Here is a 27,922-nt window from a genome sequence, read left to right as displayed (position 1 = left end):
ACATCAATTCCAAAGAACACCTGCACCCCTATGTTTATAGCAGCACTGTTTACAATAGCTAAGCTTTGGAAACAACCCAAATGCCCAAAAATAGATGACTGGATCAAGAAGATGTGGTACATATATACCATGGAATATTACTCAGCATTCAAAAAAGATAAACACATGCAATTTGCTGCAACATGGATGGCGCTGGAAGGGATCATGCTCAGCGAAATAAGCCAAAAAGAAAAAGAAAAATACCAGATGGTCTCACTCATAGCAGGAATCTAGAAAACTTAAATAAGGGACCAGGAAAATGAATAACTATAAGAAAGTGAAAATCAAAATCAACAAAAAACTATGAACCAGAGACACTTTTAGGGGGGCGGGGGCGGGAGGGGAGGGATTGGGGTCAGAATGGGGGGCTGCAATTGTATGGGGAATATAACAATAAAATTTATAAAAAAAAAAAAAATATTAGGTAGTGTGTTTAGGATATATATCTACCCAGACACTTCTGTGGTGTTACCTGGGTCTGACTTCATTTCTCCCCACATATCTTTTTTTTATTATTATTAAAGATTTATTTTTGTTTATTTATACAAGCACTGGGTACAGTCAGAAGTGTGGGAGGGTGAGAAAAAAAAAATATTTTGAGGATGATGGAATGCAAGTTTTTCATTGTCATAGAAAAGAGCTATATATGTGTACACATTGATAAGTATTATACATATTAAAATGTGATTTCTAATTAAAAAAAAAAAATAGACAAATTGTACTTCATCAAAATTAATATTTGGGGGTTCCCCCGGTCGCCTAGAAGTTAAGTCTCAGCACTCTCACCCCGATGGCCTGAGTTCGATCCCCAGCCTGGGAGTTAACCCACATATGGCACAGCAGACCTCTCCTATCTCGCCCGCTGCTCCCCTTGTTATAGGACAGGGAGAGGGGCAGCCCAAACCCCTCAAACCTGCCTATTCTAAATGGGTTCTGCCATCCGCCGCATCAACACAAAACACATGAGACTTTAATGGGAAGGAACTTTAATAAAACTAGGAAACAATACAGGTAAGGCAAAGAGTCTAGTTTCTAAATGAAGCACCCAAAGTTACCCGTCCCCTCGTGGGTAAAAGTCCATCCAAATGGGATTGGCCCAGAGCAAGGCCCCAAAGCCTGCCACAAGTCTAAAGCATCTTCCAGTGGGGACCCACAGAAAAGGGTCAGAAACAACCAGACAAGCCCGGAAGGAAAAGAGCAAAATCAACATCCAGATAAAAGCTGCCATGGTCACCTCCCCATGGGTCTCACCCACATCTGTGTCACCCCGTCCACGACCAAAAGACAAGCGCAGTTTCTTCACGTGTCTCTAGGCTCCATGCGCCTCCTCCAGGTCTCCTGGCTCCATCCTGCTTCCTTCCTCAGTCTTTTCTTCAGCTTCTCTTCTTCCTGCTCAGCTCCACCCTCCCTTGGGTGGGGCAGGGAACCTCCCCCTTTCCTGGGGACCACCCTGTTACACCCTCAGCAGTGTATTTCAGTCAGTCTGCCTGTTCTGCTTCCCGCTCTGTCTCTGGTGACTCCTCTCACCGCCCCGCCTTCTCTGGCCTGTACCCCAGTTCTTGTATGCATAAATAAATATTAAAAAAAAAAAAAAGAAAAAGAAAAAGAAATCCTCAGCCAGGGAGCTGTGGGCTCCCAGCACGTACACCATCCACCGAGAACTAGAGCTACTTTGGGGGGCGGTGGCCCTCAGCAGCCGGGCAGACGCGCCGGCCCCCAAAAGGCGGGGCCCGGCGGGGTCGGGTGCGGGGGTGCGGCTGCCCCGGAAGTACTGTGGCCCAGCGCCTCGCCTTCCGGGCCAGAGTGTCTGTGTCGTTGCAGCAGCTGTAGGAAGGAGAGGCCATTTTCCGTTTCTAAGAAGAGTCTGGGGCAAAAAGAGGTGGGGGAGCGAGGGGGCCAAGAGGGCTCAGCGCCTCCCTGCCGAGCCGCGAGCGCACGGGGAGTTTCGGCCGGCGGGTGAGGTGGCCGAGGGCCCGGAGATGTTTTCTCTGTCCAGCACGGTGCAGCCCCAGGTGAGTGAGGGATCCCGTCTGTTTTGTCCCGCCCTGCCTGCGGCTTTTTGCCATTTGTGTTTCGTGGGAGAAGTTTCTCGTAAGGGACCGAGAGGGACGTGATGAGCCCAACAGCAGGCCCGGGGTTGAGAAAGTGCATCAGGGGCAACGCTGAGAGTCGGGCCTGAGGTTTAGTAAAGGTCTGATGATGAGAGGGAGGTGTTGGAGCGTGATGCAGACCTTGGCTGATCGAGTTGATTGCGTGGAATTTTTGCTGGAGAATCAGGCATTGTTCATTGCCGGGCATTTTGGGGTGGCGTTGGGGAAACATCTGGGCCATTCGTATATGTAGAGAGAGCGAATAGTGGTCGCTTTCCGGCTTTCCCACCCCAGTGACTTTAGTATTCATCACTTTAATTCCCTGTTTTCCCTTTAAGTGGAATTTCATCCAAACGTGCTATAACAACAGCAATGAAGAATGAATAATCTACCACGAATGCTTTCCCGATTTTGACCTGAAATGGTTTTTTTGTGTCTTTGTGTAGCTATTTCAAGGTACTGACTGCTTTGCAGTTAAAATTTTGATTCAGTCTCCTCCCCATCCTTTCGTAAAGCAAAAGAGAGGGTAGCACGAAAGTGATTACGAGGCTTTTTAATCATCTTCTTTCAGAGTAATCATTTGGGACCATAGTTGCCTTCTTGGTTTATTTTCCTTCTTGGTTTAAAAGTCGATGGTGACATTTTGGTAACTTTTGGAAGGTTCTCACAGTTTTTGCACATGAAGGGTTTTGGGAAAGCATTCAGGTTTAAAAATAATTTTTTGATTCTTAAGTTTCTTGGCTTCAGCATGCAATTATGTGCCTTTGGATACCCTTTTTGTCAGTATTGGCTGGATAATAGAAACTGAAGTGATAGGAAGTGATACTTTGTGAGCATTAGTACTGCGCCAGATGAACAAAGCAAATGTGGAATCTTGATACCAAATAAAAGATGAGTGAGTAGGAGTAAACTCTTCACTTAGCCAGGTGATGAGTGAAGGGAAGGGAACAGGTACCCCAGCAGAAGGATATCCGGAGGTCCTCAGATGGGAAGAACTAAACTGATTGGAAGAACAAAAATAAGGCGTGTGTGACTGGAGAGTGATGATGAAAGAGGCACAGTGACAGAAATGAGGTGAAGACTTGAGTCAGATCATACGGAGTTATAATGGACTTTGGATTTCGTTTTAAGAGTCTTGGGAACATTGAGTGTTTTTAAGCACGGAGTAACCTGACCGGTTTTCGTTTTGATGTATATACATAGATAAAATATGCACATAGTATTAGTGTAAGTACCAAAAAGAAAGAGCAGCAAAAGGGGATAAGGAATGTTTTTTAGGGGAGGGTTGTTGAAATGTTAAGGTTGGTTAGGGAAAAAGATGTTTGAAAAGATGATTTTTGAGTTAACTTAAGAGTACAAAAGCAAGCTATGTTAATAACTGGACCAAAGGGAATAAATAGCACTGCAAAGACCTTTAGGTAAGAGCCTGCCAAGTGTGTTCCAGGAACAGCAAATATGGGGCTGGAGCAGAGAGAATGAACAGGGTGGGGGTGGGGGAAGTGTAGTAGTGGATAAAGTATTAGAGGTGAAAAAAGGGCTTGTCCTGTCTTAGTTGTAAAGACTTTGCTTTTATTGTAAGTGAGAAGGAAGAGAAGCCATTGGAAGGTTTTGAACAGAGGAGTGATATGATCTGACTTTGATTTTAATAGAGAAAATGTAGGAGTAGTTAGGAGGCTATTGTAAAAGTCCACATTTAGATGATGGTGACTTAGAACAAGGTAGGTAATACAGTGGGGAAGTTGAGAAGAATAAAATTATGAATATGTGTTTACTTTTTTTTATGTCTGAAACATTTCATTTTGTGGTGGTGTCATTTATTTAGTCACTCTCTTAATGGTAGATATTTCTAGCTTTTACTAATTAAACATTTTTTTAATGTTTTGATGTATATTGCCATTTATGCATATGCAAGCACTTACAGATTATTTCCTTACAGAATAAATTCCTAGAAGTTAGATTGCTGGAACAATGAAATGTATGTATTTTTAATACTTTTGATTCATGTAGCCAGAATACTATCCTAAAAGAATTATACCAGTATCATTCCTACCAGCAATAAATCTGAGTATTTGTAATTTTTAATATACAGTTTATATACATACACACACACACAAATATACAAATCTCAAGATATAGACAAATCCCAAATCCTGACCCAAAAAAAGATTTTTTGGTTTTATTTTATAACCCACTCAACTTAGTTTCCACTTTTTTACTCATCTAGGTTACAGTGCCTCTGAGTCATCTCATCAATGCCTTCCATTCTCCAAAAAGCACATCTATTTCTATAAGTGCATCAGTTCCTAAAAACCAGCATCGAGATGTAGTTCCTGAACACGAGGCTCCCAGCAACGAGGTAATAATTTTTACTCTGCTTGTGTGAGAAAGCCTTTTTGATTGTAAATATATTGGAAATACCTGTCTCTGTTTAGACATTGGTAATGTGATTTCTGTCTTCAATTTAATCTCCTTTGTGATTAAAGATGTTTCATTCTGGCTTCATTGTACACATGGAAAGTTACTTTGTTTTATTCAGCATGTAATTTATAAGACGTGTCATGTGGCAGCTACTTGGTATTCATATCCTAGATTACTACTTCTGTGATGCTATTTAGATTTCTTTCCTGTTCTTCTATAGCAGCGGTGAACCCACAGCTAGCTTGCCATAATTGCCTCCCAAGTCTTAGGGAAGATATAATAGTATTCACTGCTTTACAGGAGCTTTTAGTGTAATATAGGTATCTGAAAGTGAAATGTATAAGGTATGAAACTAAAATTTCAGTATTCATGGAATTTCAAATCAGTGTTCTAGGATCTAGAGAATTCTTAAAATAGGAACCTTTGTATGTGTAAGCTTCATTAATAGTTGCTTATAGCCCAGAATACATTTTGACATAGAAAATATACTATATAGTTGTTTCCCAAAAGCCGCTTTAATCCATAAATAGGTTATTTCTTAGTCCCACAATATGTGACTATGGTCAAGGAAAATAGAGGAGTTGGAAAAAAGTTTGCTTTGGGGTTGTGGGGTGACTCTTAGGATAAAATTTTATAATTAGATGAAAAGTTTGGTTTTGTTATCTTTGTGCTTTATTTTTATGCTATTTACCCAGGTCCTATTGCCTTTTTCTGTAAGTAATCGTCGTCTTTCTACTGTTCTGCTTCTCCCAAATAAAGTCCAAAAGTACTTTCCTAGTACAAATACATGTATCAAAACTGCTACATGCAACAAAATTATACTAATTTTGGAAAAAATTATATAGATGGAAGAAATAAAATTATCTGTAACCCTATTCCTCAGGAATAATGCTGTTAACATTTCGTATTTATATGTTTTCCCTTTTTCACTTGTATGTGTGTAATAATTATACTATACTGCATGTACTGATTTTTTTGTTTTTTATTTCTTTTATTTATATATGCTGATTTAGATTTTGCTTTGTTCATTTAATAATGTTTTGAACTTCGTATGCCATACATTTTCTATATTTTAATAACTTGAGTGCTCATTGTATAATGTCCCATTGTTGAATATTGTTTCCAATTTTTTGTTTCCATAAACTACACCATTTTTATGATCCATGTTCCTAAATCTTTGTGACTGTTTCATTAAGTAAAATTGCCAGCTCAGCAGTGAAGTACATTTTAGGGACTTGGCGGGTGGTTCTGGAGACTCTTAAGATCTCAAGTACAGAGGTGGTTTGACCTCTGATATACATTCAATAGTTGTATTGTTTGTCTTTATTTATTTATTTTAAGGACAGGTGCCATAGTTTTTTTGTTTTTTTTAAGATTTATTTATTTATTTATTTATTTATTTATTTATTCATTCATTCATTCATACAAGCACTGGGTACAGTCAGAAGCGCAGGGAGGGTGAAAGAATTCACCAGAGCCAGAGCGGAGAGCAGAACAGGCAGAAGGACCGAGATACACTGCTGAGGGGAGCAGCGGGTGGCAGGAGAGGTCTGCGCGCCATGTGGGACCCTCCCCGGTGGCTGGGGGAGCAGCTGGGGATCGAACCGGTGCTGCAGAGGCCATGGGCAGCTTCGCAACCCAGCGCTCAAACGCTGCGCCACCGGGGAGGCCCTGTATTGTCTTTAATGTGTGCTCATTATTGCTTCAAAAAACATATTCATTCTCCTTAAGCATCCTACCTCATCTCTACTGTCACTTCCTTTGCTATGTGTGACTTTGTTTGAATTTTTTTTAAAGATTTATTTATTTATTTATACAAGCACTGGGTACAGTCAGAAGCGCGGGAGGGTGAGAGAATTCACCAGAGCCAGAGCCGGGAGCAGAGCAGGCAGAAGGACCGAAGTACACTGCTGAGGGGAGCAGCAGGTGGCAGGAGAGGTCTGAGCACCATGGGGGAGCACCATGTGGGACCCACCCCTGGCGGTCGGGGAGCAGCTGGGGATCGAACTGGCGCTGCAGAGGCTGCGGGCAGCTTTGCAACCCAGTGCTCAACCGCTGCGCCACCTGGGAGGTCCCTTGACTTTGTTTTTATCAAAGGGTTTTCATTGGAACGTCCATTTCACCATTGGTGTTGTGGACTGCAGCCTGCTGAGTCCAGGAACAAAGACTTTCCTCCTACAATGTCTTTCCCTTACCTCCTACTGAGAAAGTTTAATGTTGTGCCAGCTGGCAAAGAACAAATATTTAAAGGGCCCAGACCCATGTTCATTAACAAAATGAGTAGGGCCTCCCTGGTGGCACAGAGGTTAAAGTCTCAGCACTATGAAGCTATTGCCAGCCACTGCGGCATGAGTTCCATCCCCTGCCAGGGAGCTAACCCACAAGGCTCAGCTGACCTCTCCTGTCTCACCTGCTGCTCTCCTTAGCAGGGTATTTCAGTAGATCGGCCTGTTCTGCTCCCCACTCTGTCTATGGTGAATCCTCTCCTCTCCCCTCTCCCCCGCAACTCTGGCCTACATACCAGTTCTTATATGCATAAATAAATAAAACAAATCTTAAAAAAAATTATGAAGAGTGACTCCGGAAAACAAATTGATAACCAGTACATCCATCCAGAAAACCCTTTTCCCTCTCGATCACTATACTCTTGATTTCTTGAAATGTCTGTAGGCTATGATTTGTTATTTCCATCCTTAGCAAGGCTTAGTTCAGGCTGATTCCATTTTCCTCTTGTTCCATGAGCCTACTCTCATCCAGTATGTCTTATTTGTCTGTGTTCTTCCTACAAAACAAAGCTAACCACATTAAACAAGACTCTGCATAATTTGACCATGGCCCACTTTCTAATCTCTTCTTCCAACACTAAACTTTTTACTACGTTTCAAATATTCTTGGCCTTTTGGTGATTCTGTTTGCTCCCTTCCCCACAACCTCCTCCCTCTCATTTTGTATATTAGAAGACTTCAGTGACACTTTGTGTGTTCTATGTTCTCACACCACTTTTTCAAGTATTACTCTATAAAAATGGGGGGGCTGCAATTGTATGGGGAATATAACAATAAAATTTATAAAAAAAAATAAAAAAAATAATAGTTACCATGTTGTTTACATGTACTTTGTGTCTATGTTCCTAGTATCTGACACGCAGTAAGTAGGAAAAATTATTCTCTTAGTGAAGAAACTTCATTTTCCTTTTAATGTCTAAGTATATAAATAAGAATTTTTGATTTCCCATTTTAAATAGTAACTTGAATAGTAGCTCTTAAGTATTGTACTTCTGTTTTAATTACAATATCCTTTGTATTGTATTGTCTTTAGTAGCTTAAGAGGCACTTTTAACTATTCTGTCATGCTTTTATGTTAAGATACTTGGATGAACAAAGGCATGATCTTTTTCTTTGAGACACACTATCTTGTTGTGAAATAGGCAGGGCATATTTCATAGTCACTTCACTAATGAGGTAATGAATTTTAAGACTATGAGTGACTTATAACAAAGCTGATAAGTTACATGGCCCTCAGCATCAATCCAGAGCTATGTGATTTCTGGCTCTAACTTTACATCCACCATAAGAAACTGACACTTGTTCTGTTTACTTTGGTTCTTTTTACTTGAGCTTTTAGCTGATATAAATATTTTCTGTCTTTAATATCTCCTTGTCAGCTCGTGTGGATAAGAAAATCGCTCACTATCCTATTTGTAATTACTTTAGAACTGTTTAAAGATGAGTGTATTTTCTCCCCATTTTGACTTTGTTTATGTTCCCCTCCTTTTTAAAAGTTAGATGTGGGTAACTATAGAACTTCTCTGTTCATAGAGGGATCTCAGCAATGAGGCCAGAGGAGTAAAATGTCCTGTGGTAACACAGCATACCTTTTCTTTATCAAATAAGCTGTTGTTTCTGGGTATTAGGCATTGAAGGAAGTTATAAAGCTCTATGAACTGGTGATAACATTGGAAATAGAATTTTTTAACTTTAGTCAAACCTCATATGATTGATAAATCTTGATAATATTAATGCTTATTTGGTTGACTTAATCTTTTACAGTCTGTACTTAATTTGAGGGACCTTGGATTATCTGAACTGAAAATTGGACAGATTGATCAACTGGTAGACAGTCTACTTCCTGGATTTTGTAAAGACAAAAAAGTTTCTTCCCATTGGCATACTTCTCATGTCTCTGCACAGTCCTTCTTTGAAAATAAATATGGTAAGTTCATATTTTTTGTTCCAAGTAAAATTAACCATTTTAGTACTGTTAATAATGAATTATAAAAGGTGCAGTTTATTAACTTTCAGAATGTACATGCCAAATTCTTTCCTGGGCTGTTCCTTCTCCCGCTTTGGGTAACTTTTCATGTTGGAATAAGTTAGAATTACAGAAAGTTGCAAAGAAAATACAGAGTTCCTATATATCCTTCACCTGACTCCTGCTAATACTGACTACTTACATAACCATGATACAATTACCAAAACCAAGATATAACATCAGCACAGTATTTTAAACTCAACTATATATTTTATATAGATTTTTCTTAATAAAATTTAATATCAACAAATCACTAGTCTTCCACAAGTTTCCTTTTTCTGTTCCAGGAACAGGTTTGGCTTTTAAGGTGACAAACATTTGCTGGATTACTGATTTCTGATGATACAGTTAAGAACCAGTCATGATCCTTTCTTTTACAAAACACCCACCTGTTTTCTTCTTTGACTTGTAACAGTCTGGTATTATAATAAGTGGGCAGTGTGTTGAAAAGGACGTCAGCTTCATGAGTTTCTCTTTGGATGATATATTTTTTTGAAGATTTATTTATTTATGCATTCAAGAGCTGGGGTACAGGCCACAGATGCGGGGGGTGAGAGGATTCACCAGAGACAGAGTGGGGAACAGAACACAGGCAGACTGACTGAAATACACTGCTGAGGGGAGCAGCGGGCGAGACAGGAGAGGTCTGCTATGCCATGTGGGCATCTCCGCGAACCGGCACTGCAGAGGCTGCGGGCAGCTTCACAGCGCTGCACTCAAACACCTGCGCCACCAGGGAGGCCTGCTTTTAAATATTTATAAAAGTGGAGTCATAGATGGACAAATAAAAGGCAAAATATACTTTGGTTTTTCTAAGACTTAGTAAAATTATTTCACTTCAGAAGACTTTGTTTTGTTTTGATTTTTAGTTTGGCAATTAGAGTATTTACTTTTTTCAATTTCTTTCCAGGTTACTTAGACATGTTTGGTACTTTACGATCTTCTTGCTTATATAGGCAAAATTCAAGAAATATTAAAAGCATTTCTTCAGCTCTTCAGGACTGGCCAGGTAAGAAGCAACACTTGTATTTTGAAAGAAAAAGAAAAAGAAAGGTTTAATATAGTTTGAATTTTCTTTTTCAATGGATCAGAAATTTTGACTGCTTTCTATAAATTGTAATGTAGATGACATTAGATTGATAACAAAATCAAATATATCTTCATATTTATTTAATACCAGGCACTAATGATAGGTGTTAGGTGATAGTGATTAGTTTTAAATTGAAAAAACAGGCATTACTTATCTTCATGGAGTAGAATGACATGAAAGAGATGTGTACTATTTCCATTAAAACTTAGGAAAATTCCAAGTCAATAACAGGTTCTCGGGTGGTTGAGAGAGTAAACAGTGGAAAGATTGTCAGAAGTAGACCAAACACAGGGATGATATGGTTTCTAATTTTTGGGCTACAGTTGGTAAAAGCACCTTTATAATAAGATGTGTACCTGTGTGTGTGTGTGTGTGTGTGTGTGCGTGCATGCATACATTTTGGGAGGAGTCTGTCTCTGCAGACTCCTTGTTTGAGTATTGATATTAAAGAGAAATAAGACAGTGTATCAATTATTTTGGTCTTAGATCAAACACTGAAGGTATTTTCAGTCACCATAAGTCCTTATTTTGATGTTGAAATACATGTACCACCTTGGTAATACTCTTCTTTAAAATGCAAATTAGCGGGAATCTCACATATTTGAGGAAAACAAGTAGTGTGACAGGCACCAAGTTGAGCAAAATGGTGCGCAGCTCAGTGCCTCTGAAGAAATCCTCTAATGAAATGGTTACTGCAGAAGACAATATTACTGAAGGATGATCTATTTTTAAATATTTATATAAAACATAAAAATTGAGCATGTATTAGTAAATTTTCTTAACGTTGTGACTCAGATCATTTTCTGATCATGTAATAAGACTGAAGTCAACTAAAGACCATAACTAAGAAAACACCTGAATATATGGGAATTTAAAGATCCCTCATTAGCATGTTACTTGATTAGGGAATAAAGTAATGTTAGTTTATTGTATGATAAAAGGTTATGTGATATATATTTTTTAAATATATTTATTTATGCATACAAGAGCTGGGGTATAGGCCAGAGGTGTGGAGGGTGAGAGGATTCAGCAGAGACAGAGTAGGGAACAGAACAGGCAGATTGACTGAAGTACACTGCTGAGGGGAACAGTGGGTGAGTCAGGAGAGGTCTGCTGCACCATGTGGGTAGCTCCCTGGCCAGGGATCGAACTCATGCTGCAGTGGTTGCTCATAGCTTCATAGGTTGCGTCTTAACCCCTTGCACCACCAGGGAGGTGCCTGTGATATATTTTTATTCCAAATTCCTAAAAGCTCTTAGGAAGAAGGGCCTCCCTGATAATGCAGGGGGTTAAGTCTCAGCATTATCAAGTTATCTCCAGCCACAGCAGCATGAGTTCCATGCCTGGCCAGAGAGCTAACCTACATGGTGAGGCAGACCTCTCCTGTCTCAACCACTGCTCCCCTCAGCAGTTTATTTCAGTAGCTCTGCCTGTTCTGCTCCCTGCTCTGTCTCTGGTGAATCGTCTCACCCATCCACCCCCTCCTCCTCTGGCCTATACGCTAATTCTTGTATGCATAAATAAATAAAAATAAATCTTAAAAAAACAAAATTGAAACTCTTAGGAAGAAACTTTAAAGTTCCTAAGGATACCTATGAATAGTAGGATCTCCTTAACGTGAGAAAAAAGAGCTAATTGTGTACTGTGTTTGTCCAGCAGTAATTTGGTGATTCTGAACAATGTATATACAAAGAAAAAAAGAATGGAGTTAAATTATAACATTTTGTGTATTAGATTTGTACAAGTTTAAAGGATTTATATTTATACTATTCATTGTTGCATAAAGTGTGGATAATTCATTGGTGGGTGTATAAATTCATGGTATAAATAACAATTTAGAGGGGAGTTTCTTAGTGTTAAACAGTTTAAAGCTTAAAATTTTACTTTTAGGAATTATGAGAGATTCTAAGAATTAACTATGTGTACAAGAATTATAACCACTGCATTATTCTAGTAATAGGAAATAACTGGGTTAAAAATAAGATAAACTAGGGTATATGGATATGATGTCAGACCTTTGAATCTTCAGCATTTTTTTTTCCTTGTAAAAACTTAAGAGATCTAAATATGATACTGTTTTATTCAGTTTTCATACAGTCTCGAGGTTTTAAAACCTTGAAATCAAGGACACGACGTCTACAATCCACTTCTGAAAGGTTAGCAGAAACACAGCATATAGCACCATCATTTGTGAAGGTAATTAGACCTTTCCCCCCCTCAAATAAGCAATTTTCAAGTTATTAAAATAAGAATCTCCATGTTTAATTTCCCACTTACTAAAGATTAATAATCTCTGTGGTCATTATATCTATAACTCTTCTGAGTGCCAAACCTGTCTCTTCACTTGCCTATTAGACATCTTCCTTTGATTTTTTTACCCAACCTACACCTACATACATGTTATCTGTGTTAATCAGTAGCCTCTACATAGGGTAGAAACCTGGTGTGATCAGCTGTGTTCATCTTTCATTTGCCACATCCATTAATCACTAAAGTCTTGTTGATCCAGCCTCTTAAATAGTATCTTAAATCTTTTTCTTTATTACTAGTTCCACTGCACAGATAGAATATGACTATTTCTTACCTAGATTATACTCATAAACCCTTATTTAGTATCCTTGCCTTTTGTTTTGCTACCTTGAGTCTATTCCCTTTTTTAAGATTTATTTCTTTATGCATACCAGAACTGGGGTATAGACCAGAGGTGTGGGTGGGGGGTGAGTGAGAGGACTCACCAGAGACAGAGTGGGGAGCAGAACAGGCAGATTGCCTGAAATACACAGCTGAGGGGAACAGCAGCGAGGTGGGAGACATCAGCCACACCATGTGGGTAGCTTCCTGGCTGGTGGGGGATCGAACTCGTGCTGTAGTGGCTGGGGAGAGCTTCACAGCACTGTCTTTAGCCCCTATGCCACCAGGGAGGCCCAAGTCTATTCTCTACACTGCCTCCCACCAGTGTGTCTAAAGTCTTTTATTGTAATAATTGTACTCCATTGTTTTATTGTCATCTTCTGCCATGGTACACAGCATTTTATCATTTGACCTCTGCCTACCATTTTCTAGTCTCATCTTTTAATGTGCCTCCTGTCTGTACCTTGCTCTCCTTTTTATATTATTTGAAAGTCCTGTCACACAAGATTGTTTGCCATTCTCAAACACTGAAGCTATTCTTGACTCCTCTGTCATATTGTTTGTGCCCTTTATTCCCTGTGGTTTAGTTAACTATTCCATTCTCTTTAAGGCCTTTCTTGACTTCCTTAGGTAACATATATTTTACTACCACACCTATCCACACAATTTAAAAAATTAAGTAATTTACATATCTCTCTGCAATAGCCTTAAACTTTCAGATCATTAGTTATGCCAAATATATGAGATTTGTCAGTGAACATTTATTATATTACTGAGGTTTTCCTTCTAGCAGAGGTAAAGGAGTATGAACATGAAGCCATTAGAATCCTAAGTCAACATTTGACCTATTAGCTATTATCAAAATAGTGTTATTACAGTTTCTTTATAATTAATGATTGATATACAAATAGGGTCCACTGTTAGTCTCCAGGTTTATTGTTGGGACTTAATCCAATTACTCATATTGACAAAAAAAATCTTTTATTTTTAGAATTTTAATAAATTTTTTGTGAATAACGCTATTTCTAAGGAGTGTCATTAGCTATAAAGTAACCAATACTGATATATTGTTTTCTTATGTAGGGATTTCTTTTACGGGACAGAGGATCAGATGTTGAGAATTTGGACAAGCTCATGAAAACCAAAAACATACCTGAAGCTCACCAAGATGCATTTAAAACTGGTTTTGCAGAGGGTTTTCTAAAAGCTCAGGCACTGACACAAAAGACCAATGGTAAGTTGATTTGACACCATCCATTTTTGAGAGGACTGTTTTGAAAGGAAGTCATAGTTCTAACTCTTTTAAGTGGTTAAGTAACTTTCCTAAGAGTTATCTAACTTGCCATGGGTTATATGCTTCTATATTTGTAACTTAAGCTGCCGAGAAACCAGAGGGCAGATCTGTGAGTGGTTTCATGAAGTTTTTGGTAACCGTGCAGAAAGGAAAGCATGGCTATTATACAAAAGAATGCAAGTTACAAAAGTACATGTGATAAACTATCACTGCCGACAGTAACCTAATAATTGCATTTCATCGAGCTGTCTTTTCTTTCTCCAGATTCTCTAAGGCGAACTCGGATGATTCTCTTTGTTCTGTTGCTGCTTGGCATTTATGGACTCTTAAAAAACCCATTTTTATCTGGTAAATACTCTATTTATCTCACTTACTAATTTAAAAAAAATCTTTAAATGTTTCTATTTCATAGTCAGTCTGCGTAGAACTTAGAGAAAGAAAACATTAATGTTTATCATTCCAAAATCTAGTCCTTTCATTCCTAAATCAAGACTTCTCAGAATGGGTGACTTTGGGATCACATCAGTCTGTTAGGATTATGTACCATCTGCCTTGTCGTATTACTTTAACATTGTTTTATGTATTTAAAAAAAATTTTTTTTAACACTGTAGAAATTCAAGTTTTACTTGTTTTGTTGAAATATTAATATTTTGTTAGCGTTCCAAGGATTATGTTAGAGTAAAAATGTTCTAGTGGTGGTTAGTTTTACTAGATTTTTATAAAATGATATATATCTAGCTATAAAATTTTTTTAAATGCATAGGAATTTATAATAGCAATATAAAGTGAAATAGCTGTTTCAAAGATAAAAATTTATTTAAAGATAACTTTAAATGAGTCAATATGTCTTATTTTGCCATCCCAGAATACAATCATAATGTCGTTTAAGTCTACACTAAACTATTTTTTATCTATTCTGAAATTAACTGCTTTAAATTTACTCTCAACTTTTATGCTCTTGGTATGTTAAGAAGTTCTAGTTAACTATTTTTGCTTAATCACTTTTGTTTTTCAATTTTAGTTTGTCTTAAAGATGATATTTTTGGCTTCTTCTGAGATTAGAAATTGCTTAGTTTAATCATTTATATGTCTACTGTGGAAGCTTGCTAAAAGGGGAGGGCTTTGTAATAGTTGCCCATAATTCATGTCAAATATTTTTCTTACCAAGCTTTTACATTTTTCTTACACTTAATTGTGTTGTTACTGATATATCTTCTGTGGCCAAATAATAACAGTTGTTAGAAGAAGGCAGCTACATGAAAAGTGAAATAATCTGTTTCCCCTTTCATTTTTTAATGGTTTTGCTAGTTTTTTATGTTTGTCTTAAGGCAATGTATTTCAAAGACTAGATCCCAGACTAGCTGTATCAGGTTAATAGAGGGTGATTGTTAAAAATAAGACTTTTCTGGACCCTTTCTTAAATCTACAAGTCAGAAGTGTTGGGCTGTGGTCTGTGAACCTTAACACATTTTCAAGCAATTTTATGTTCACTGGAGATTGAGAACTGTTGTTTTTTTTTCCTTCCTCAGCAAGGAAAAGAGGAAAAGAGAAAAAGGAGAGACTCCTACATAGACACAGATGGGCAGTCTTAAAAGACAAGATCTGCCGAGAACTGTTGGTTTAATATTTTCAGTTAATAGATTTTACAGGGAGGAAAGGAAAATAATTCCTAGTTTTAATTGGAAATTACAAAGTTGTCATTTGAATATGAATATTTTTTATTTTTTTAAAGATTTATTTATTTATGAATACAAGAACTGAGGTGTAGGCCAGAGGTGTGGGGGGTGGGGGTGAGAGGACTCACCAGAGACAGAGTGGGGAGCAGAACAGGCAGACTGACTGAAATACACTGCTGAGGGGAGCAACAGGCAGACAGGAGAGGTCTGCTGCGCCATGTGGGTACCTCCCTGGCCGTGGATCAAACTTGTGCTGCAGTGGCTGCGGATAGCTTCATCGGTTGCGACTTAACCCCTTGCACCACAGGGGAGGTCCCTATGAATAATTTATTTTTTGGTCATAGTCTACAAATCCAGAAGACCTAATTTCTGCTTCTCACTGTGTTATAATATATGTCAACTTAGATATTTAATTTTTCTAGACTTTCTTGTTTGAAAAATAAGATGGTTGGAATTTTATGTTCTGTCTAAAATACACATTTCGTTTCTTCCCCTTAGTACGCTTCCGGACAACAACAGGACTTGATTCTGCAGTAGATCCTATCCAAATGAAAAATGTCACCTTTGAACATGTTAAAGGAGTAAGTTAAAAAGTTTACCTTGAACTTTTCAGACATATCAAATGGTATATGGTCAATATTTGATTTAAAAAATAGGAAATTGAGAAAACATATGTTGGTTTATGCCTCTGCTTCTTGGCACAGAGCTGCTAAAACCCTGGTAATATCCTAAATGTTAAGAGTTCTAAGGTCATCTTTTGTTCTCATATTTACCCTCGGACCCCTGTTCCTGACACAGAACTTCTAAATCTTTTGGAATTTCCTGGGTCATAAGAGCATCTTTTCTTTTACTCTGTTGTCTTTATGGTACTCCTGGCTAGCTTCAGGATGGAGGCTGGTCACCAAAAGTTAAAAGTTTGGAATTTTCTTCTAGAGAGAGGTGAGGGCCTAGAAATGGAGTTAATAATTATTCACATTCATAAGAAAGCCCCAATAGTGTGGATTTCAAGGAGCTTTTTGTGGATTTCAAGGAACATTTGGAAGAGCTGGGAGAGTAAAGGAGAATGCCCGAAGAGAGTGGGCATGGGAGTTTCGCATGGCTTCCCTCATACTTTGCCCTGTGCATCTCTGATTGGTTCTAAATTACACCTTTATAAGTAAGCAATAACCGGGCCTCCCCAGTGGCGCAGCGGTTGAGCACTGGGTTGCGAAGCTGTCTGCGGCCTCTGTGGCGCCGGTTCGATCCCCGGCTGCTCCCCTGCCACCGGAGGAGGGACCCACATGGCGCGCAGACCTCTCCTGCCGCCCGCTGCTCCCCTCAGCAGTGTACTTCGGTCCTTCTGCCTGCTCTGCTCCCTGCTCTGGCTCTGGTGAATTCTCTCACCCTCCCGCGCTTCTGACTGTACCCAGTGCATGTATAAACAAAACAAACAAACAAATAAATAAATATAAAATAAACATGCCTCTATAAAAATTAAAAAAAAAAAAAATAAGTAAGCAATAACCTAGGAATTTCTTTTCCTGAGTTCAGTGAGCGACTTTAGCAAACTAATCAAACACGAGAAATGGTTGTGGGAACCTTCATTTTATAACCAGTTGGTTGGAAACACAGGTGACGACCTGGATTTAGGATTGGCTTCTGTTGACTGTGGGGTGGGATTGAGGATGGTCTTATGGAACTCAGCCCTTAGCCTGTGGGATCTGATGCTATCTCCAGTTAGTTTCAGAACTGAATTGTAGGACATTGGTCTTTTTTATTCTAGTACGTATGAGGTGATTATCTCTTTCTTTGATTTACATTTTCCTGCTGATTAGTGATGTTGAACATCACTACCATAAAAATACTCATAAGGGCGGTTTTTCACTGCCTTGAGCCTCTTAACCCTGTTTTCTTCCATAGTTGTCGTATTCCTAGCATGAATTCTCTTACCACAGAAGTTGGGGAGAGAAAATAATTTGAGTTGCAGATATTTAATCTCTTTTCCTTTTTTCCTGTAGTTTAAAGTTATCTGTTACCTTAATCAAATGTAGTTTGGTCTTCTTTTAGTATATGGATACTTTGAATCTAAAAAATATACATTTTAGCCGTCTCCCTGGTGGTGCAGGCAGTTGAGCGCAACACGGGGAAGCTATCCGCAGCCTCTGCAGTGCTGGTTCGATCCCCGCCGGCCGCAGAACAACCCACATGGTGCGGCAGACCTCTCCTGTCTTGCCCACTGCTCCCCTCACCTGTGTATTTCAGTTAGTCTGCCTGTTCTGTTCCCCGCTCTGTTTCTGGTGAATCCTCTCACCTTCCTGCACATCTGGCCTGTATCCTGGTTCTTGTATAAATAAATAACTCTTTTAAAAAGTATGTGTGTGTGTGTGTGTATATATATTTTAAGAATCCAATCAACATATATATTTTAAGAATCCAATCAACTATTTTTTAAGCATGCATTTCATTGAAGCTTAAAATTCACACAACAAAGCACAAATCGTAAGTGCATACCTTAATAAATATACAATAAACACTTGTCACCCAGGTCAAGAGAGAGAATATTACCACAACCTTCCTAGTGTTTCTTTCTAGTTGTTATCTGTTCTCACCCCAACTATAATCATTGTTCTGTCTAGTATCATGCATTCATTTGGCCTGTTCTTAAATTTTACTTAAATGGTAACATGGCTGGTATGTGTGGCTTCTTTTACCAGCACGATGATTATGAGATCTATTCATATTGTTACGTGGAAGAGTAATTCATTTGTCCTCATTGCATAGAATTCTGTGAATGTCATAATACTGCATATGCTAAATAAAATATAAAATTGAGTTGTTTTTAGTTTTGGTTCAAGTGGTGCTACTTTGAGTATTCTTGTACACATATCTTGGGGAGCAGTTACACACTCCTGGGCCTAGAAGTAGACAGGTTTGCTTTTAACCATTAACTTTATAAACATTTGAGTGAACTTCAGTAATTTAATCTGAATAACTTTTAAAGATTATTCGTAGCCTAACAAAAAACCTGCTTGTTCAGCTGTATGTTCATGAAAATAGTCCTAGGCGATGTGCTAGGACTCTCAGATGATCCTGAGTTTAACTGGATTTTCAGAACGTCCTTTTGCTGAAACTTGTGTTTTTATATCTTAGTACATATCTTCCCAGGGAGTTTCTTTTTAACCCTGCCCAAAATACTTGAGGTCTTTTTTCTCACTGAGAGCCTTTTAAAGTAGTCTAGTGAGAGGTTGCAAATTGATTGCAAATGTAGTGTTTGGCCAGTATAATTGAAAATAAATGTAAATCAGTATATATACAAACACATTTTTAATTTAAATTGGTGGGCAACATTTTTAAACTGGAAAATTTCACAAAAAGTGGTTTGTTTGCTTGAAAAATTAAAGGCTAGAAACTGGGTCTCTATTACCTGGTAGAGCAGTAATGGTGTTAACCTTCAGTGGACTGATGCTCAGTTCAGCATGTTGTCATCATACTCTCACTGTAGGCACCTATTTCTGGTATTTTTCTGGAAAAAGGTATTTATATTTGTGACTTCTGGTTGTATGCTAACTAGGAAAATTGCACACCATTTCTATAAGCAATTTTCTTGAACCTATCCAAGTTTTAAAAATTGACCTCATGTCCTGCTTGCCATCTTTGTTGGCGAGATTAGAGTTTATTCTTGCTGTGGATCTCAAGTCTGCATATTTTGTATTTTGGAGGTTAAATCTTCTAAACTTTTTGTCACAGCCATTTATAAAATAATATCAGTTCACCATGGCTTAATTTTAGTCAGTTTTTTGGCATTTATTAAGAAATGAATGGCTTATAATCTAGTAATGAGTCTTTAAAATGAAAACAACCCCATAATTAACCACAAATTAATGTTAACCACACACTTCTTTCCCATTAAGATATTACAAATCCTGGTGGCGCAAGGGGTTAAGCGTCAGCACTGTGAAGCTATCCGCAACTACACGAGTTCGATTCCTGGCTATTGGGAAGTGACCCACTTGGCACAGCAGACCTATCCTGTCTTGCCTGCTGCTCCCCTCAGCAGTGTATTTCAGTCAGTCTGCCTGTTCTGTTCCCCACTCTGTCTCTGGTGAATCCTCTCAGCCCCCCCATCTCTGGCCTGTACCCCAGCTCTTGTTGCATAAATAAATAAATCTTAAAAAAAAAGAAAAGACATTATAAATCTACTCAAATGCCCTTGCAGTTTTTAACCAGGTACAAAAAATGTCTGGATTTGAAAGTTACTAGGTGACTCCTTTTGTTTATATCAAATGCCACTGACAGATTGTACTAGCAGTTTGAACATCATCCTTGTTAACCAGAGGAAGTAAAGTATTATTTCTTGAAAATGTAAGAAGTGAAAATGGATTTTGTTGGGATATATATATAAGGAGATTAGATAATTAGCATTAAGGATCAGGAGAAAATCCTCTCTGGTTGTATCTGTCAGAGGGCCTTTTTGTATACTACTTTCACTAAAACAAATAGAAAGCCCAAATTAGTTTCCTGTTAAGTGTATCTTGTCAAAAAAGGATGCCTCAGTAATATAATCATTATTTAATTTATTTGGTGTGTCACTTTAGGTGGAGGAAGCTAAACAAGAATTACAAGAAGTTGTTGAATTCTTGAAAAATCCACAAAAATTTACTGTACTTGGAGGAAAACTTCCAAAAGGTAAGATATCTTCTTTTTACCAAAACTGACATCTAAAAATTCTGTGTGTTACTAATTTAATTTTTATCAGATTTAACTTATTGAGGTTTAGCTCTTAATTTCTGTTTCACAAATATACATTCATTCTGAATGAACAATTTTGGGGTTTTTTTGTAATTTAAAATTTTATTTTCATTTCAAATTTCAGTTGCAAAAATGGTATAGAGATTTCTCTTCATACTCTTTACTCTTAAACTCGTCTTTTTAAAAACATTTTGTTCCATTTGCTCATTTGCTTTCTTTACATGTATTTACATACGTGTTTAACTATTTGAAAATAAATTGTAGATATTACGCTCCCTTCACACAACATTTAGATTTTTCTTTAATTTAAAAAGATAAATCCTCATCCTCTTGTGTAAATGGGGGTGGGGGGGCGGATGTCTTTTTTGATCTTAGCACTTGTGTTGAGAGTATAGTTAATGTGTAGAATGTTTCTCAGTTTGGTTTTTCTATTTTTTTCCATTACTCAACAAAATGACTTTATTGTTGCGATTTATTTATTTATTTATTTAAAACTTACATTTTATCATATTTGATGTTAAATATTTTATATTCCTTTCCTTCAAAATTCTGTCTTGTCTATGGCTTTTATGTAAGCAGTATTTAAATGATACAGAAAAATTAATTATGGAGATGATTCAGAAGTGAAACATTAATGGAGACGAATATTTTTATTGTGCTTCAAAGCAGTGGTTGGTCACTGATTTGCCTTCAGCCTCAAAACTATCAATCAACCATTGTTCCTTTGCTAGGTTCTTATCAGTGTTCTTTGTTGTTTAACTCCATTCATGTTTGCTTTATCTTTTAGGAATTCTTTTGGTTGGACCACCAGGGACAGGAAAGACGCTTCTTGCCCGAGCTGTGGCTGGAGAAGCTGATGTTCCTTTTTATTACGCTTCTGGATCAGAATTTGATGAGATGTTTGTGGGCGTGGGAGCCAGCCGTATAAGAAATCTTTTTAGTATGTTAATGTATCTTTTTCTACAATACCATGCTTTCTTAATTTTAGAGGAAGAGGTTTCTTACCCTTTCTTTGCTACTTGATGGATTGATAGTCACCTGAAATAGTCATTGCTCGGTTCTGATTTCAGATAATTTAATGTGTGAGTCTAAACATACCTGTCCTTTCCCCCACATAGTCAAAAGAATGGAAGTGCTAGATGCGTTTGCGCTCTAAAGCTGTTTTTTTCTGTATGTTGGTCAGTTCTGTAGTATGTAATGTCTCCAGACCTGATGGTATGTAGTATTTGTACATCTAGGAAGAAGGAATACCCAGTTGATCTTATTCAAACCACTGGGCTTGAATCAGGTTTGTTTTTTTTTAAGACCTCCTTTTTGTCTTATTTTGTCCCTCCTTGAATGCCTTTGATTGGCTTTTGACAATCGTACATGTTTTTAATAGTATTTATGTGGTTCTAAAAATGTTGATTTCATTAAACTTAATCTGAATCTTTTTGCTTTTGCAGGGGAAGCAAAAGCAAATGCTCCTTGTGTTATATTTATCGATGAATTAGATTCGGTTGGTGGGAAGCGAATTGAATCTCCAATGCATCCATATTCAAGGCAGACTATAAATCAGCTTCTTGCTGAAATGGATGGGTAATTGAATCTTCCTTTGTCCATATAATATGGTGAAAATTTTGGTAACATTCTAGAGATAAGGAAAACGTTGGACTTGCAGCAATAGAAAAGTCTAAGAAGTCAAGACAAGATTTTTTTTTTTAATTGTATTTTTTCCATTACTAATGGGGTAATTGATGTTTCAGCTCTTTTTAATTGATGATATTTATGCAATTCTTTTCATTTATTATAGTATAATTATGGAGGAGAACAGTGATTCTCATTGAGAGTGTTAGTCTATTTCGAGAGTACAAGGAAAATGTACTGGTTCCCACACAATTTGTGACTTTCTTTAAATATCGTAATAGATTAAAAGGTTGTATCAGTTTTCATAGTGTAAAAAAGCAAGAAGTGGGGTTGCTGTGGGAGGCCAAAGTTTCTTAAAGTCATATAAGACATACTGAAACCAAATAAACCTAGGAGCAAATAATTTGAATGGGTAAACAGTAAAATAATTTTTCAAAATTTAGTCAGGTTTTCAGGATTTTTGTGTGAGGTCATCATTCCTGAGTAGAATAAATATTGTGACATTATATAATCACAGGTGATTTGGTGATTTATTTTTAGCAACTTTATTGATGTACAGTGGTGTAAAACTTATTCCATCTATAAAAAAATTACAGATATTTGATTATCTTGGGCACAAGAAAACGCAATCCTGTTTCTTTGCTGTTAAGATTAATGATAAACAGTTTTGTTTTAGAGTATTTTTATATTTGTGGGGTTAATTTTCAGTGAAAAGAAACTTTTTTTTAATATGAACTTTTCCTATTCTTTTTAGTTTTAAACCCAACGAAGGAGTAATCATTATAGGAGCTACAAACTTTCCAGAGGCATTAGATAAGTAAGTATTAGAATAAATTATTGTGAAGTACTGCTACATGCTAAATGTAGATGAAAATTTAAAAGAAAGAAGCCTATCACAGACCTCATTCTATGATTCTAAATTTATGAATATTAGGAATAAGAAAATCCATAATGACAGAAAATGGATTAGTGATTGGCAGAGGCTGTGGACAATGAAGACTGACTACAAATGAGTATAGGGTTCCTTTGGGGGGCCGGTAACAAAAATGTTCTAAAATTGGATTGCGGTGATGGTTGCATGACCACAATCTTCGTTAATTTCTGTGGTATGTGTATTACATCTCAATAAAGTGGTTATATACCTGTATCGCAAAATATTGGGGGGACACTCATCTAAAATTCTTAACTTAGCAGCTGAGGTGTGTATTTAGCAGTCATTGTAGATAGCTAGAGAATATTTGTTTCTTGACTGACTTGCATGTTTTTGTTTCTGATGGGTGTATACTGTTTATATGAACTGTTCTGCCTGTGGTTACTGAAAAGGTTATTTTTGCCATGTTTTACAAAGAACCATCTCTTCATTTATGTTCAAAACTTCATCAACCTCTTACTGCCATTTTCTTTTCCACCTCTGTTTAGTGTGGCAACTTGTATAACTGACCTTGAGCATAGTCACTAATTAACTTACATTTCTTTTTTGTATTTTCCCTTTAGTGCCTTAATACGTCCTGGCCGTTTTGACATGCAAGTAACAGTTCCAAGGCCAGATGTAAAGGGTCGAACAGAAATTTTGAAATGGTATCTCAATAAAATAAAGTTTGATCAGTGTAAGTCAGTTGTATAATACAAACATTGTTGATTCTCTAAAATGGCACTATTTCTGTTCTCTTTGTGCTCCTTCCTTAATAAATGTCTTAAAAGATCAGTTCTTTTAGATATTTATCCTTTTTCCCTTCCTTTATTTGCCCATTAAAAAAAGGTTCTTTCCTTAATAAGTGTGTATCCAGGAGTTTATATCATCTTGAATCCTGATTCCAAAAAAAGTTTACTTTAGAGTATTCAGATAGATAATACTTAAAAATGAATATATATATGAATATTTTTAAGATGAATTTGAAATATAAAATAATAGAAAAAAAGTCGGTATATTAAGGAAAGTTTTTTGTTTCATTGAGATAAATATTTTATAGATAAGCATAACTTTTCTTTTGAAATGTGACTTCTTTGTGAAGAGCTAGTTTTGAAATTTTAATGTTGTGTTCTATCTACATAGCTGTTGATCCAGAAATCATAGCTCGAGGTACTGTTGGCTTTTCTGGAGCAGAGTTGGAGAATCTTGTAAACCAAGCAGCATTAAAGGCAGCTGTTGATGGAAAAGAAATGGTTACCATGAAGGAACTAGAGTTTTCCAAAGATAAAATTCTAATGGGTAGGCTTCCTTCGTTTCTTTTCTTCCTACCCCCTCCCCCATCTTACAGTGTTCACTATATTACAGAATAGTTTCTTCATTTTGAGAGGAAGTTTATAAATGAAAGGTAAGGGACATGAAAATGTCATACTTGAAGATAGCTGCAAAACTTGGCCTCTTACAGGAAAAATATATGATTACATTCTTCAGCGGTTGGTGGTACCCATGCATTTCTCTTGTCTAATATCGCTGATTAGTTCAGTCTAATTATTCCCAGTATTTAATTTTGATTTTAGGTCTTGAATTGACTTTAAAACAGGTTTAGGGCCTCCCTGGTGGTGCAGGGGTTAAAGTCTCAGTGCTATCAAGCTGTTGCCAGCCATTGCAACATGAGTTCGATCCCTGGCCAGGGAGCTAACCCAGATGGCACAGCAGACCTCTCCTGTCTCGGCCGCTGATCCCCTCAGCAGTGTATTTCAGTAGGTCTGCCTGTTCTGCTCCCTGCTCTGTCTCTGGTGAATCCACTACACCCCAGATCTTGTATGCATAAATACATAAAATCTTTTAAAAAAAAAGTCAAAACAGGTTTATTATGACATGCTTGTTAAATTGGAAGTTTATTTTCTAGAAATATATTTAAATTTTCTCCTTAGGTGTAAGGATTATCATAATTATTGTTACAATTTTGGTTTTTGGCCTGTGAGAATGACCTGTATAAAGATAACCAGAAACAACTGTTGAGCTTATAGAGAAAAAGAAACTTTTGGACACTGTGGGAATGTAGACTGTACCAGCTCATATAGAAAACAGTATGGAGGATCCTCAGAATATTAAAAAGAAATGTATCTTTGACTCAGCATTTCCACTCCTTGATATTTATTCAGCGAATACAACAACACTAATTTGAATTGCTGGTAGTTGTGGTGTGGTAACATACATCTGAAGAGGCATGAGCCTATGCCCCTAAATGTAAATGAATGAATACTAATGAGCAAGATTAAAGCATTACTCTGAGAATGACTTAAAGACAAATGGGTTTCACTCATTCCTAAAGGGGTATTTTATTAAATTTTTATCCATAGGGCCTGAACGTAGAAGTGTGGAGATTGATAACAAAAACAAAACTATCACTGCATATCATGAATCTGGTCATGCTATTATTGCATATTACACTAAAGATGCAATGCCTATCAACAAAGCTACAATCATGCCACGAGGGCCAACACTTGGACATGTAAGTATCTTACAGTATTTTCTTTTCTTTCAGATAATGTCCCCCCAAGCAGAGGGAATATAGCTCAGGGGTAAAATATTTGATTGCAAATAATGTTCCCTAAAAGTTATGTAGGAGATGTTGATGAATACATGTAAAAAGAAAGTTTGGTTGCTTCCTAAGTTAGTTGATACTTTCTTTTTTAACTTTCTTTTTTAACTTTTTGAACTGTCTTGAAATTAGAGATACCTATGGAATTTATTTCCTAATCAAGAGTATTTCCTAAATATTTTACGTATCACATATTTACATTATGAAGTTAAATCATGAATGACAGCAAATTATAACTTCATTAAGATGTATTAAGAGGCCTCCTTGGTGGCCTAAGTGTAAAGTCTTAGCGCTATCATCACTACAGCCTGAGTTTGATCCCTGGCCAGGGAGATAACCCACGTGGCATAGCAGACCTCTCCTGTCTTCCCCGCTGCTCCCCTTAGCAGTGTGTTTCAGTCAGTCTGCCTGTTCTGCTTCCCACTCTGTCTCTGGTGAATCTCACCCCCCACACCTCTGACCTATAACCCAGTTCTATGCCAAAAAAAAATATTAAATATGTAATTGTTATATTCCCCTCCAAAAGAAGTTATATAACAGAGTAACTGCTTCAGTAGATTGTCTACAGTTATGAGTACAAGTTTTATTCTCATACTTTGTAGTTATAGATATTTTAAATATTTTTGTGCAGTTCAGAATAAACAGGCCTATTGCAGCATTATGTTCCTGTTATTTGTGAAATGCACTTTTACTTCATAATTTTCCCTCATTTTATAAATCACTGGTTTTGTCATCAGTCACCTGGCCACAGTCTCTAAGTGTCTTTAAATTTTCTGCAAATGGTACTTCTGGTTATTAATACAAAGTGTCCCAAAACTATGTCTGAACTTTTCTTTGGTTTTCAATTGTCTAGGTATCTCTGTTGCCTGAGAATGACAGATGGAATGAAACTAGAGCTCAGTTACTTGCACAAATGGATGTTAGTATGGGAGGAAGAGTGGCAGAAGAGCTTATATTTGGAAGTGATCACATTACAACAGGTTGGTTGTAAAGAATGACTTCAGTTCAAATTGTGTTTGCTGGTTTAAAGATATTTTTAAAATTGAATTCAATATTTATTTTTAAATTTTAGGTGCTTCTAGTGATTTTGATAATGCCACTAAAATAGCAAAGCGGATGGTTACAAAATTTGGAATGAGTGAAAAGGTAATGACTAATTTCAGCTCCTTCATGTATCAAATGATATGCCAAGTGTCTAAGAAAGGGTTCTAGTTAGAAATTGATCATATCTTCTTTACCCCATCTTATTACAAATAGATTTGACATAGCTTATTCTAAACTAAACGTAGTCTAAGTAATAAAATGTAGAATTCCCTTTCTATTTTAGCTGCTTGGGATAGAAATAGTTGTTACCACACAAATTAATCAAATGCTAAGACAAATACTCATAGCTTCCTCTGTTCGTAGAACATGACAGGCCTGTTTGCTGAGCTTGTTCCCTGTCCCCTTTCCACATATTTCACATTCCTGCATTTTCACTGTGTCTCTGTAAGGAATTCTAATACTCTGAATTAAGGATTCCTGGACTTGGAATAGCTGCCAAGTTTTCATGAGAAGATAAACAGCACATACTTAAGATTTTACATTTTCCTTTTAATTCATACTTTTAATTTGTCTTACACTTTCAGAAGAACCGTAAAATTTCTTTGTCCTCAAGAACAATTTTATATTGTACTTCTTGCCCCCATTTTATATATCTTCTTGGGTATAAGATACTACTTCCTCTGTTACATTTATTAGTATTTTGGGTCTTCTGTTCAATTTCACTCTTCCCATTTGTTTTAGCTTGGAGTTATGACCTACAGCGATACAGGGAAACTGAGTCCTGAAACTCAATCTGCTATTGAACAAGAAATCAGAATCCTTCTAAGGGTAATGATTATAATTTTCTTTACTTATCTAGTTAGTTAGAATATGCCGAAATAGTTTGGTCCTGACCAATTTTTTAGGGTATATAGAGTTCTTTTCCGATTTATGTTTTTTTTATCTCAGGTTTTTTTGCCTCTCACATACCTGGTTTTCTATTTCAGGACTCATATGAACGAGCAAAACATATCTTGAAGACCCATGCAAAAGAACATAAGAATCTAGCAGAAGCTTTATTGACCTATGAGACTTTGGATGCCAAAGAAATTCAGATTGTTCTTGAGGGCAAGAAACTGGAAGTGAGATGATAACTCTCTTCTAATGGATAGATTGCTGGTTTTATCGCAAGAATATTAGCGTTGCAGTAGTCTCCTTTTGCAGCACCTATTTCTTATTCTTGACTTGGTATCACTCTAGGGTGTGGAACACTGTCAATCTTTTCATCACATTTATGTAATTTTGTTTATTCTCTGATGACACTGCAAATTAGCAATCCATAGCAAATGTGCTAAAGAAAATAAAGAACGATCAGGACTGAAAACAGCTTGTTTGAGCAATGTCAATCAGTTATTAAGTTGAAAGTAAAGATTATATGGCTGGTTGCTCTATTGGATGTGAATAAAAGTTGTGCCTTTAGTTC

The 27,922-nt window shown here is 37.0% G+C and overlaps 1 protein-coding gene across 2 annotated transcripts; it reads left to right on the top strand.

The window, feature by feature from the left end:
- Nucleotides 1–1,901: 1,901 nt before the first annotated feature.
- YME1L1 (YME1 like 1 ATPase) lies at nucleotides 1,902–27,590 on the top strand (the record flags this gene model as incomplete). 2 transcript variants are annotated; one of them, XM_084253626.1, is made up of 19 exons in its annotated part: nucleotides 1,902–2,051; nucleotides 4,354–4,485; nucleotides 8,597–8,759; nucleotides 9,769–9,867; nucleotides 12,035–12,144; nucleotides 13,663–13,813; nucleotides 14,138–14,221; nucleotides 16,049–16,131; nucleotides 20,125–20,215; nucleotides 21,066–21,218; nucleotides 21,724–21,856; nucleotides 22,659–22,721; nucleotides 23,399–23,511; nucleotides 23,958–24,113; nucleotides 25,175–25,326; nucleotides 26,270–26,396; nucleotides 26,489–26,562; nucleotides 27,202–27,288; nucleotides 27,447–27,590. In XM_084253626.1, exons 1-19 carry the CDS (start codon nucleotides 2,019–2,021, stop codon nucleotides 27,588–27,590), a joined length of 2,148 nt encoding a protein of 715 aa, XP_084109752.1. In that variant the 5' UTR covers nucleotides 1,902–2,018. The 2 variants fall into 2 exon arrangements, with proteins under 2 accessions (XP_084109752.1, XP_084109753.1); XM_084253627.1 differs by lacking the exon at nucleotides 9,769–9,867.
- Between the last annotated feature and the right edge of the window lie 332 nt (nucleotides 27,591–27,922).

Source organism: Talpa europaea (genome assembly GCF_964194135.1).
Source record: "Talpa europaea genome assembly, chromosome: 14".
In the NCBI taxonomy this organism is placed as follows: domain Eukaryota; kingdom Metazoa; phylum Chordata; class Mammalia; order Eulipotyphla; family Talpidae; genus Talpa; species Talpa europaea.
Note: the sequence above shows the minus strand (reverse complement) of the source record. Positions and strands in the feature narration are given on the sequence as shown.